This window comes from Octopus sinensis, linkage group LG2 (assembly GCF_006345805.1).
Source record: "Octopus sinensis linkage group LG2, ASM634580v1, whole genome shotgun sequence".
NCBI classification, from domain to species: domain Eukaryota; kingdom Metazoa; phylum Mollusca; class Cephalopoda; order Octopoda; family Octopodidae; genus Octopus; species Octopus sinensis.
This window is the reverse complement of record NC_042998.1, coordinates 144,278,872-144,292,743: the sequence shown is the minus strand read 5'-3', so window position 1 is coordinate 144,292,743 and position 13,872 is coordinate 144,278,872. Positions and strand designations below refer to the sequence as shown.

The window sequence follows — 13,872 nt, the reverse complement described above, 5'->3', positions numbered from 1 at the left end:
ATATGTGTGTGTGTGTATATATATATACATATATATATATATATATATATATGGGTGTGAGTGTGCTTATATCTGGGTGTTTGTGATTGTATATTATAACTTTCTCTAAACCCAGCTTTTTGTAAGACATTTTGTGTGTGTGTGTGTGTCAGTTGTCTGTGGTTGAGAATTCTAACCCAAACCACTCTGACCATTTTTAACTCTGAAAGTGAATAGTTTTTGGTGAAGCAGCATTTTTTGTTAGAAGGCCAGTCATTAATGACTCTAATTAATGGTGCACTACCATTACTTTGAGGTCAGTAATAACTAACGGTCTCTAACTCATTACAAGTTAATTAAATTACCATAAACCACAGTCTTGTCATTTTACCCTCTGCTGTCTGTTGAAATCTCTCTCAGTCTCTTTCTTCAGAATGTTGTCATATGACCTTCACCCAATTCTCCCTCCAGAAGGTGAAGTCATATGACTATTAGGTATCTTTTTTTGCCCTTTCAGAGTGTGATACATGTCCTTACAAGTGTCAGCTGATCTCTCACTCCAGTGTGATAGTGAGAAACACCCAGGTGTCTGTTAATTCCTCACCCTGGAGCAATGTTATTCCAGGGTCACATAACCTTCAGTTGATCTCGCATTACTGTATGATATCATATTATCTTCAACAATGATGAAAACAAATACGACAAAATAAAACATGCAAATACAACAAAAAAGCCATGTGGCTGCAATACAGACTGACATGGGGTAACGCAAAGGAAAATGAAAACATTCTGTAGGACTGGAGACTAGAGAAGGACAGATAGAAAGTCAGAATGAAGGAAGAAGTAAAGTATTAAGAAGGGAATGAGAGAGAAAGAGAATGGGAGAAATGCAAAAGTGAGGCAAGGAATGAGAAAGAGACAGAAATATATATATTAGTTTCAAATGACAATCTTGTCAGTGTACCCTCTTGCTCCAGAAGGTAGGTATAGGCATGATTGAATGGTTAAGAAGTTCACTTAACATTTACATGGATTCAGGTTCAATCCTGCTATTTGCACATTGGGCAAGTGTCTGTTATGGACACTAACTGACCAAATCCTTATGAATGGATTTAGTGATGATGGTGGTGGTGGTTGTGGTGGTTAGTAGTAATAGAGTGTATTTGTGTGTTGTCTTGATTAAGATGCCATGCAGTGATATTGAATGTGGGACTTCATGATTGTTTGGGCATGCATATGCTTGGGTAGTATACTGATACACATGCACACACACTGCTACAAATGCACATCTGCATATGTATTCACTCATACACCAGGATATGCATGTATATATATATATATATATTCAGTTTTTTTTTATGATAACCATAATGTGCACACATACTTCCTCTCTCTCTCTCACACACACACACTAACTCACAGGTGTCTAGATGCTACAAATCATCTATAGATTTATTGAGAAAGCCAACCAGTTCAACAGGACATGAGATGAAAATAAGCAAAACTGCAATTGTCAGCAGTAAAATTGTAATAGTCAAGTTGTTCTTTATAGACAACATCACAACTACATTATCTTCTCTCTCATTTTCTCTGTTCTTTACAGCATCTAAAGAGGTCTTGTACATTTGTTGTGTGTGTATGTGACAAATTATCCCAGTTTTTGAATAAACAAAACCAGATTACATCTTCATCATTATCATCATTTAATGTTTGTTTTTCATTCTGGCATGGGTTGGACAGTTTGACTAGAGCTGGTAAGATACTGTACCAGGTTCCATTGTTTGTTCTGGCATGGTTTCTCTGGCTGGATGCCCTTCCTAATACCAACTACTCCACAGTATGTAATGTGTGCTTTTTATGTGACAACAGCACCAGTGCTTTTAATGTGGCACCAGCACAAGTATCAATTCTGCTGTGGTGGATAGGTCTTTTCGAGTACAGTGAGGCGCCAGATGTCTCAGTCCTTTGTCATCTCCTTCACAAGGCTTGGATTACAAGATAATATACTTGTATCATTATAAAATAAACTGAAATAACTTTAGGATCTGAATATGGTATTGGTATTGACACTTTTTTTTGCCATACTTCCTTGAAATAAACTTTGTTTCAATTAATTTTGAAAATAATGAAATCTTTAGTAAAATAATTCATCATTAGGTTGATGTTTAGAACATAAATTAACAGGAAATTTTGATGGGAAATTTTAATTTAGATCACTTTAGAACAGGAAGTTTGTACTATAGAATGGGGGTATGTGTATCTTGGACAGGTTGGTATTAAAAGTATTAAAACATGACCACTACACATCATAAGAAAATAGTTTTGCCTTATAAACTGTTTCTTTTCTGTCCGATGGTGATGAAGTTAAACAGACTTTGATGACAACCCTTTTGATATTAGCCTGTTTGAAATAATTATCATTCTAGATGAGTCACTATAGTTGCCGTGCCACATCTCTCCATAATGCTGTTAAGAGTGCAGTGAGGAGGTACAGGGGGATGAGTTAGAGGTAGGTAATGTACATGATAGTGCTGTATATAGACTAAGGACTACCAAGGTTGAGGGTTGGGATGTGAGAGTGGATGTGTCTACTAATCACTGGCAATATGTTTACTTGTCAGGCAGGCAGTTATTACTTATTTAAAAAAAAAAAAAGAAAATTTTATTGGTCATATAAGTGCATGGTGATCTAATACAATAGATTTTTGCCAGGTGAGTATACACACACACACACCCACGAGTGAGTAGGCAAATGAAAGAAAAGGCACTCAACACATTTATTGGGAGTTACATGTATTGTTCAAAACAGTTTGCTTCAGATTCCATGCTACTTAAAGTTTCAAAGCCCCTAATTGGGGCCTTTCATCAGGCCAGTGGAAATCTGAATGAATCATTTGGATTTCTGGTGGCCTGATGAAAGGTCTCCGCTTGGGGCTTTGAAACTTTAAGAGCACAGAATCCAAATCAAACTGTTTTGAACAATATATATATATAGTTGAAATTTATAGAAAAACAAAAGATGAAGACAGGTGTATAAACAACAAACAGGTGTATTAGTTTGGTGCTCGGAAGGTGAGAAAGTCTTTTACATTTCGAGCTTACGCTCTTCAACAAAAAGGGACACAAGGATATATATATATCGTCTTCATCATCATTTTAATATCTACTTTTCCAAGCTCCCCTAAGTTGGACAAAGTGGACAAAGTTTATTAAAGACAGATTTTCAATAGCCTGATGTCTTTCCTTGTTACCAAGCATTGGTAATAATTCCCCTTAACCAGACATGTTTTCACAGAGTATTAGAAATGAATGACATTCATTTACAACTATCATGCAATGTCAAGGCAAGGAAACACAAACCCACATGCATACTCACTCTGTCTCTTTTTTTTTCTCCCTCTGTCTGTCTGTCTGTCTGTCTCTCTCTCTCTCACACACACACACACACACACACACTATTGGGTTTCTTTCAGTTTCCATCTACTAAATCCATGCATGTGTCACACAATGAGACTGAACCTAGAACTCTGTGATCAAGAAGCAAACTTCTTTACCCCACAACACACTTACACTGTATGTATGTATATATATACACACATACATATGCACATCTGAAGAAAAGAGAGAGACAAGAAAGGAATGCTGAAAGGGAAAGAAATCACATAATAATAATAATAATAAACACATAGGAAGAATTTGGAGCATAGAAACAATAAAGGTCGTGCCTATAATTACTGGTGCGTTGGGAACAGTAAACAAAGATAAAGAAATTATGGCTGAGGGAGATTGAAATAGAATGCCCGGTAGAGCTCCAACAGAAAGTTTGTTTCTTAGGGATAGCAAGGATTATCAGCAGTCCTAACTACTTGAAAGACTGCTGAAAACTTGTGGATACCTAAGGTTACAGGTAGTAACCCTCTACCCACATAATTCCTACCAGGAATAAGACTGAATCTGAGCCAAACCAAAATAGTAAACAAACTTTATTCAAGGACCTTTTGAGCAGGATGTGCTACTTGACCTGAAGAAAATTCTAACTAGGCTCCACCTGCAAGGTCATGTACTGTTTATCTTGATATGAGATAATCATAGCACACAAGTGATAGTGATGCATTTGGTTAGTGTACACTTATCAGATGGGTAGTCATGATGGGTATATTGGGCTTCGTATATTTGTATCCCAGTATCACTTTGATGGCATGCACTGCTCTCTCACTCAATAATAATAATAATAATAATAATAATAATGATAATAATAATAAATAATAATCTTTTCTACTATAAGCATAAGACCTGAAACATTGTGGGAGGGGTTTAGTGAATTGCATCGACACCAGTACTTAACTGGTACTTATCTTATTAAACCCGTAAAAGATGAAAGGCTGAAAGTCAACCTTGCCAAAATTTGTACATACATAGTTATAAAATTATCATTTTCATGTGCACTTCCTCATGCAGGTATAGGTTGAACTGTACTTTTTGAGGTAATGATTAATGGCTAGATGCCCTTCTTGAAGTCACCCCTTTTAGGATTTCTTCTTACAGCTTGCAGGGATTATGAAGTACTGAAAGAATGTGCTTTTGAATAAATCGTGAATAAGATCATATGTATACATTTGATGGGGCCAAAACACCTACAGACGTGCTTCACTTCTTGATGAGACATTCAACTTCTGCATACAGAAATAGGGTACAGTAATACCCTCAGTTTACAAGTGTGTAAATGGGGGGTCTGTTGACACAGAGAAGCACACACAAAAATGCACCCTTTTTGTCTCTCTTTCTTTCACACACACACCCACACACCCACCCACACACCCACACACATGCGCTTGCAAAACATCTTGGTTCTTTTCTTTTCATTTGTGAAAAATAAAAAAGAAAGATATGTATTGAATGTAAAGACTATTGATGTCTTGAGAAAGTTCGTCAAAAGAGTCTTAGTAATTTCACTTAATTGTACAACCTTCTATTGACAATTCTCACAAAATGTACAATTTTCACATGACTCCTTGTGTTACACTTCCATTTTTGCTATAGTTTCATTAATGCTTTCAATTAAATGCTATTTCTAATTTATTGTTGCTGTCCTTTTTGTTTGTTTCATTGATTGTTGCTGTTGTTATTGTTGTTGCTTATGATTAGGGTTGTTGTTAGCATTTCATCTTTTTAAGTGCTGCAGATTGCTGTTACAGTAATCATCATCATCATCATCTCTCTCTCTCTCTCTCTCTCCCTCTCTCTCTCTGTCTTTTTCTCCCTGTTACTTTCTCTCTCTGTGTCTCTGTCACTTTGTCTCTCTCTCTCTCTCATTCTGTTTTCTTCTTCCTCTTTATCCTCTCCTCTTTCTCACTCTCTCTCACTCCCTCTTTCTGTAGTTTTCTTTCTCATTTCACTTCTTTTTTTAAACACCCTCTCTTGTCAGTCTCAAACTCTTTCTTCTTGACTACTTTTTTGTCTTTCTCAACCCTTAAAAGTTCTCTCTCTCTCTCTCTTTACCTCTCATATTTATTCTTTTCCCCCTATCTTTCTATCTCTTCCACGAGAGTATGATTCTGTTACTCTTTCTCTCTCATATTTCTTATTAACACACATACACATACTCTTTTATCTCTTAGTTCTTCTTCCTCATTTGCTTACACCTCCCATCTCTCACTCTTTCTCTCTTCTTCTTGGTTTACTCTTCTTCCTTTATTTAATCTTTTCCCCCTTCCTTCCTTGCTTATCTCCATCCTCTTTCTCCATTTCCCATGCTCCTAAGTTAACCTTTCTTTTAATATGATAGATATATTGTCTTTTCCATGTTCTAGAATAAAAGTTCCCAGCTCTATACCTATTATTCATTCCCTCTTCATACTACAGAAACACGTGCCTCACATACACATGAATTCATTCCCTTACACATACATAAATTTGCATGCACACACACACTTATACACATAACCCTATGCAATCATGAATATACATCAATACTCTCATATATATATAAAAATGCATGTACACCACACATATACATACATATAGATGAATTTACATAATTACATGCACACATACATACAAACAGATGTGTGTACACACATGCATGTACACACACTAACAAATATCTGTCGTCATCATTGTCATCTTAATCATCATCATTTAATGTCTGTCTTCTATGCTAGCCTGATTCAACAATCCAGAAAACTGGTTCAACCTTTAATGTCTACTCTGGCATGGTTTTTACAGCTGGATGCCCTTCTTAACAGCAACCACTTTATGGAGCATACTGGGATGTTTTTTCATGGCACAAGTACTAGTGAGGTCGCCAAGTAACTAACAAACACAAGCTAACAAATATATAAATATATACAGTAATAAAATAAAACGCGAGATCTTGTTCATAAGGTAATTAATTACATGTTCTTACATGTAATTCATTAACATAAAGTGATTATTATGTAATCAACCCTTACTGTCAAATCTTCAGAGATTTGAATTTCTATACATGATATTGTTGGAATGAAAAAATTACCATCTCGGAGATGGCTCCACCTTTTCATTCCAACAATACCATATTTAAGAAATTACGTTCCCAATTATGTGTCATTTCCAAATTTCTGTGAAAACATCTGGCCATGGGGAAATCTTACTTTACTTGGTAATAGGTTAGGGTTGGTGACAAGAAGGACATCTGCTTGTTAAGAATCTGCCTTAGCGAATTTTGTTCAGCCCATTAAGGTATGGAAAAGTGGATAATAAATTGATGATGATGATGACAACGATGATGATGAAATACAATCATCCTCATAATTTAATATTTGTTTTCATTGCTGGCATTGATTGGGGAGTTTGATAGAATCTGATGTGCTCAAAGATAGCGTGAAGCTTTAATGTCTTCTGTGGCATGCTTTTTATGGTTGGTTGCCCTTTTTAATGCCAACCACTTCACAATATGAAGGTATCTGGCATAGTAGTTAGGGTGTTGGTCTTACAATCATTATCTGAGTTTGATTCCTGGGCTGGGTTTGCTTTGTATCCTTGATCAAGTCACTTCATTTCATATCATTCCAGTTCACTCAGCTGAAATGTAACTTCTAGTGGCGTGTTGGGATCAACCCAGCATACCATATTGGGCTGGGGAGTGTATAGTCTAAAACCATGAAAATCTGGATTAACTTCAACCAAATAAGCCTGTAGGGTCAAAGAAGACTTTATACACATATACTGTCATAAGCACTTCTCTACATGTAGACAGCCATTCACCTGAACATATACACACACATGCACAAACATTCATACTTATGGAAGGATGTAGGTTCCATATTTCAATATGAAAAACTAACGAGCAAAAATATTATTTTTCTTTCAGTATTTCTAACGCAACTAATTCATCATGAATAAGACTAGGGGTGTGTTGAGAGTAAAAATCACACACACAATGATGTTGATGTGTGCGTGTGTGTATTAACAGAGAGGAGAGGAGAGAAGGAGAAAGAGTGTTGCTGTTAAGAATAAACTATTCAAAGTTGTTTTTAGAACAGGAAAAAGCATCATTTATTAAGAGAGTTGATGACACACATGTACATATGCACACTCGTACGCACACAGAAATGCAGGCATGTGCACACATACATAACATGCAGTCATGCACATATACTTATGCACACACACATACATGTATGCACAATCATGTTTACTCATACACAAGCACACACATGCACACACATACGCATATGCACACATACACACAATTTGTATATGTGTATATGTATGTATATATATGTGTATATATATGTATATATATGTATGTATATATATGTGTATATATATGTCTACATATGTATATGTATATATGTATATATATGTGTATATATATATATATGTATGCATGTGTATATATATATGTGTGTATATATATATATATTTGTATATATGTATATATATGCAAATATCTATGTGTATATGTATATATATATATATATATATATACACACACACAAATACATATATATATATATATGTAGTCACTACACACATTTTTTCCTCTCCTTGTTTCTGTCTGTGTTCCTTTCTGTGGAAGAGCGTAGGCTTGAAACGTTAAAGACTTTTTCAATTCCCGAGCTTTATACTAATACATCTATATGTGTGTGTGTGTATGTATATGTGTATATATATATATATATATATACACACATATACACTTAACGCAACAATATAATTTCATTCCAGTTTAGTTTTATTTTAAGTTAGTACGTTTTATTGTAACATTTTTATAAAATATAGAGAAAAAAAGTATAGAACAAATATGTAGAATGTGTACATGAATTATAAATAAATCTTTTTTATCTGTACTTTAAAAAAAATTGTCATTAAGTATATTTCATTCATAAATTTCAATAAAGATATAAATAAATTTTTGAAAATGAAAGTAAAGAATTTTCTCAATATTAAAAAAAACGTTCTTTATGTTCTTTTCACTTGTTTTCATTTCTTTTCTTTCTTTAACTTTTCCTTCTTATTTTTCATTTTCATCACCCACTTTCATCATTTCTTTGTCTGTCTCTTCCTTTTCCCTTCCTTCCTTCTTCTCTCTCATTCTCAAATCCCACTCCTTCTCCCTTTATTCTTTTGATTTGCTTTCTTTCTTTTCTAAATACAACTTCATTTGTTTTTAACCCCCTCCTTTCCCTGTATTGCCTCCGATAGGACAGCATTTAGTAGTTTAGTTGTCAGTTCTTACTGTTAATCCACATGACTGGGGAATAGAGACTAGAGAGCAGGGATTATTCTGACAATGGATCATCTACACCTTCTGTTCAAGAAGAAAAAATTACCCAAAATGTTTCGGAAAATTGTCCACAACTTTAAACGCAGGAACTCCTATCTCTATGTAAGTAAGAATGTGCAGCTCTCTCTTGACTTTTATTGTTCATCTCTGATTTCTTCTTGCTTCTTCTTCATCAATTTTTACCTTTCATTTTTCTGAAATATATGAAAAATTACCAATCTGAGGGTGGTACATTGACAGAACTGCAGAACATCAGTCTGGCAGATACCTTGTGATATTTATTCCAGTTCTTTACATTCTTATATTTAAATTCCACCATGACCTGCTTGTTGATAGACTTATTCCATCACCCAGTTTAATGCCATTACCTGGTGCCTCTGGTGTCTTCAGTGGAGGCTTCTCTTTTGCAATCATTCATGCCAAATCTCTGGTTTGATGATACCTTTCTCTCTCCCTCCCATCAGTCTCAGAGGCATTGTAGATGGCCATGAGCTCTATCCTTCCTCCTCACTAAAGAAGAAATAAAAATTCATCCGGTTATTGTCATTAATGTTATTTTTTGACTTATATCCCTAGGGTTGTGAGCTGACAGAATTGTTAAGATGTTGGTAAAAAAATGCTTTTACATTCTGACTTCTAATCTTGCTAAGTTGAGCCTTGTCTTTCATACCTCTGGGGTTGATAAAACAAACTACCATGTACTGGAGCTAATGGTATTGATTAACCCCTCTGCTCAAAATTGCTATCATGTATCTGGATTAAAAATGATTACTGTTAAATAGCCCTTGTTAGCTGTGTGGAAGTAACACTAAAGTACATTTAATTATATAATTTGTTTGTATTCTGGAAGCCCAATGCCAATCTGCATATGTTGTAGTTGTATATGCAGAACTCTTAGTGATCCCAGTGCATTGTTGTACCCAGGGGTCCAGAATTCTGTAAAGACAACCCTGTTGATAGCTTTAGTTTCATAGAATAAGCTTTCTGACAGTGTCAATAGTTGTCTGGTTCAATAGAATACCAAACATTAACTAAAGAACTCAGCACTTTGTATGCTGTTGTCAGCACTGTGGTGTTTCATGGCCAAGATATTTAACTGTCTAGTAGTCATCACACCTGTGGCAGCACTGTAAAATTGACTTGTGCTTCATTAGTTTGCAGTGCTGATTCCTACTCCTCATTTATGTATATAGCTTAACTCTTTAACATTCAGATTATTCTGTCAAATGTAATACTTATTCATAAAAGTTGAGTTAATCATGTATTATCTTGTAGCTTTTAGATTTTGATGAACTGAATGTTTATTTTTAGAATGATTTTGTAAGGTAGGTGGGAGAGGCCAGATCCAGCCACTTTGATCATAAAACAGAATATTTCAGTCTGATATGGCTGGTTTAAATGCTAAAGAGTTAAACAAGGGTCCACTCTACCAAGCTGATTTCCCCCATTGTACTTACTATACACAAATGGGGTTACTATGAATTTAGGAATTACCAAAATAATCATTCTACTATATTTTTAAAATTTTTACTAACTGTTTTTTTTTTTGGTGGTGGTGATGAGGGATTGGAGGTTTTGAGATGCGGGATACTTGTTTTATCAAGTATTTTCTTAAAAAGTCAGCTACTTTTTTTTACAGAGAAAGGATTGTAGATCACATTTTAAATTATAACAATTAAATAGAAAGAAACAAACAAAAAAGGAAGATAAAAATGAAAAGAAAGAAAAAAGGGGCAATAAGGCCCCTTTATTGGTGGAGGTGGAAGGAGTGATGTGCTATACACTTTGGAACAAATAGTATACTCAGTTGCATGCCACAGTTATGACTGTGGTGGTGTTGCTGCAGAGAATGGCCAGTGATACTCATTGCAGCAACCACTCCACCTCATAGGACTCATTTCTTAGATGGGCCACTGTTATCCTGATTTTGTGGAGGAAATTGGTAGTGTAAGGTCTGAAAATACCTGACGTCTTGATAGCGACTGGCACAAACTGATATCAGCCGGTCAGCCCTTGTATGTATTAATTTTTCTCTCTTCCACATTATGGGCTGTGACACCTAGGTGAAGAGAGTCAACACATTAGAGGACTTGATTGGTTGTATTAGTTTATCCCATCCACACTGTCATTTATGACTTTTTCTTCACTTACTTACCTCAAACCTACACACTGGTTTTCCTACCTCCATCCCCCTATTTATTTATCTCCCTATTTGACCGGTTGATTCATTGTGTCTCTGCCTATGCATCTAACTGGGTGTTGCTCTTGTGTGTCTATATTCTAATTTTGTATTTACTTTTCATCACTCTCCTTTGATGAAATAATACCAGTAGTATATTGAAGTGAGCCAATAATCAAATTCTCAACGTTTTTTTTTTCTTTCTTTCTCCCTATTTTCCTCTTTTTTCTTTATTTTTGTCTTTCTTCACTCATGTTTGTGTTTTCTTTGGTTTTAGATTGGTATTCAAATGTAGTTTTTTTTATTATATATGTATCATGTGGTAAGTAGCTTGCTAACCAACCACATGGTTCCGGGTTCAGTCCCACTGCGTGGCACCTTGGGCAAGTGTCTTCTACTATAGCCTCGGGCCGACCAAAGCCTTGTGAGTGGATTTGGTAGACGGAAACTGAAAGAAGCCTGTTGTATATATATATGTATTATGTGTGTATGTGTTTGTGAGTCTGTGTTTGTCTCCCTAGCATTGCTTGACAACCGATGCTGGTGTGTCTACGTCCCCGTCACTTAGCGGTTCGGCAAAAGAGAGACCGATAGAATAAGTACTAGGCTTACAAAAAATAAGTCCTGGGGTCGATTTGCCCGACTAAAGGCGGTGCTCCAGCATGACCGCAGTCAAATGACTGAAACAAGTAAAAGAGAGTATATACATGCATACATACATATATATGTATGCATATATATATATATATATATATATACACACACACATAATAAGTGTGGGCATTGCTGTGTGGTAAGAAGCTTGCTTCCTGACCATATGGTTTTGCGTTCAGTCCTACTGTGTGGCACCTTGGGCAAGTGTTTTCTACTATACCCTCTGGCTGACCAAAGCCTTGTGAGTGGATTTGTTTGTTGAAACTGAAAGAAAGAAGCCTGCCATATATATAAATTTATATGTGTGTGTGAGTCTTTGTCTTTGTCTCCCCACCACTGCTTGACAACTGCTGTTTACACACCTGTAACTTAGCTGTTCAGTAAAAAAAAAATGCCAATTGAAATGCTAAGCTTAAAAAAAAAGTCTTGGGGTTGAATTGTTTGACTAAAACCCTTGAAGGTGGTGCCCCAGTATGGCCATAGTTAAATGACTGAAACAAGTAAAAGATCAAAGATAAAAGAGATACGTTATATATGTAATTATTAAATTATCTAAATTTTCAATAAATAAATGATCTTATATACATATTAATGTAGGTCTACTTCTCCAGAGTGTTTAACTCTAAGCTAATGAATAATAAAAACATAATAGTTATTATACTGGGGCAGGAAATGGAATTTTACCTGATATACCACCCTCTCAAATATTGCTGTTGCCATACCAATAGCACCTTAATTTCTTTAAACCACTTTAAAAACACTTCCACCCATTCTGTAAATACCATAAAATTTCCATAAAAATACAGTTAAAATCTCATGTATTACTGCACCCTACTTTTTCAACTTGACTTTCCTTCTTTAATTTGTTTAAACTAAATAAGTCTGTCACTAATTCAACTACTAGTAACTACAACTATATGAACTAACTTAACTGTTCATTGGTAGCTTCTAGCTGTTTAGCTAAGCATATAATTTACTAATGCAGCATACTGGCAACTAACATATCTAACATAGATGTAGGGCATATTTGAAATCCCTTTAAAGTTTGCTATAATCAGCACACATATGCATTCAGAAACATCTGTTCCTAGATAATTTTTAAAAAATAATACTACTGCCTTTATAAGAAACTAATGTAATGTCTTATCACACCTTTCAGAATTCAAATGCAAATGTTTTAGTGTAAACTTTTAAATATAATGCTTTTATACACACACACACACATCTCTCTAGGTCAGTATACAGAACCTCCGTGTGCATGTGAGATGTGTCTATATGTGTACGGAATTTTGTCAGTGAGCAAAGCGACGAAAATATTTTGGCAAATTAAATTTAAATGTTGAAGTGAATCTAATGGTTTTAGTGTGTTTATTTTTAAATGGCTTACAAACACCTTCCACACTGCAATTGTATATATATATATATATATATATGGTTGAATTTTACAGAAAAACAAAGGACGAAGACAGGTGTATAAACGACAAACAGTGTATTAGTTTAACGCTCGGGAAGGTGAGAAAATCTTTTACGTTTCAAGCCTATGCTCTTCAACAGAAAGGAACACGAGGAAATAAACAGAGAGAGAATAAAAAAACTTTTGAGGCTAGCGGTCAATCAGAGCGGCTGTAGTGTATGTGTGTATATATATATATATATATATATACACATTACACCACACCTATATGGTTGAAGTGTATATATCTGTATATATATCTGTTCCACAACTTTCAAATTAGCTTTCAGTCGCCTTTAAAATTTCTTCCATAATTAACAAAACTTTATATTCAACTCATTGTATAGAGTACCGTGCATGAACTCTTGACACTTGAGCCACTTTTGTAACTTACTGCTAAGCAAAAATAATCAAAGGTAAATTATTTTATGTATATTTTCAATATCATTTTGAAAATATTTTAACTATTTAAGTCTCAAATCCTTCTTCTTCACAAAAACTTTATTAAATGCCTGAAGAAAAATCACTATCTTGAATAAAAACCAAACACAGTTTACTTTCTAGAAAGATATATTTCTGATGCCTCCTACATTTAAAAATTATGTACAGGGATAGCTGAGTGGTTAAGAGGCTCATTTTTCAATTAGGAGGTTTTGGGTTCAGTCTCACTGTGTGGCACCTTGGGTGAATGTCTTCTATAGCCCTGGGCTGACCAGTGTCATGTGTGTGAATTTGGTAGATGGAAATTGTGAGGAAGACTATATGTGTGTGTGTGTTTGTTTGTGTTGTGCTTGTCCCCCACTATTGCATGACAACTAGTGTTAGTTTGTTTACATCCCC

At 35.0% G+C, this 13,872-nt stretch overlaps 1 protein-coding gene across 6 annotated transcripts in view; it reads left to right on the top strand.

The window, feature by feature from the left end:
• Window positions 1–13,872, top strand: part of LOC115222300 (E3 ubiquitin-protein ligase NEDD4) — a 349,242-nt gene that overhangs the window by 44,581 nt on the left and 290,789 nt on the right. The window contains exon 1 of one of the 6 annotated variants that reach the window (XM_029792495.2): window positions 8,738–8,848. The exons of the other annotated variants lie outside the window; for them this stretch is intronic. Coding sequence (XP_029648355.1) covers window positions 8,753–8,848 — 96 coding nt within the window. The 5' untranslated portion in view covers window positions 8,738–8,752. Of the gene's footprint in view, window positions 1–8,737; window positions 8,849–13,872 lie in introns of those variants that run through there. 6 annotated transcript variants of the gene reach the window in all.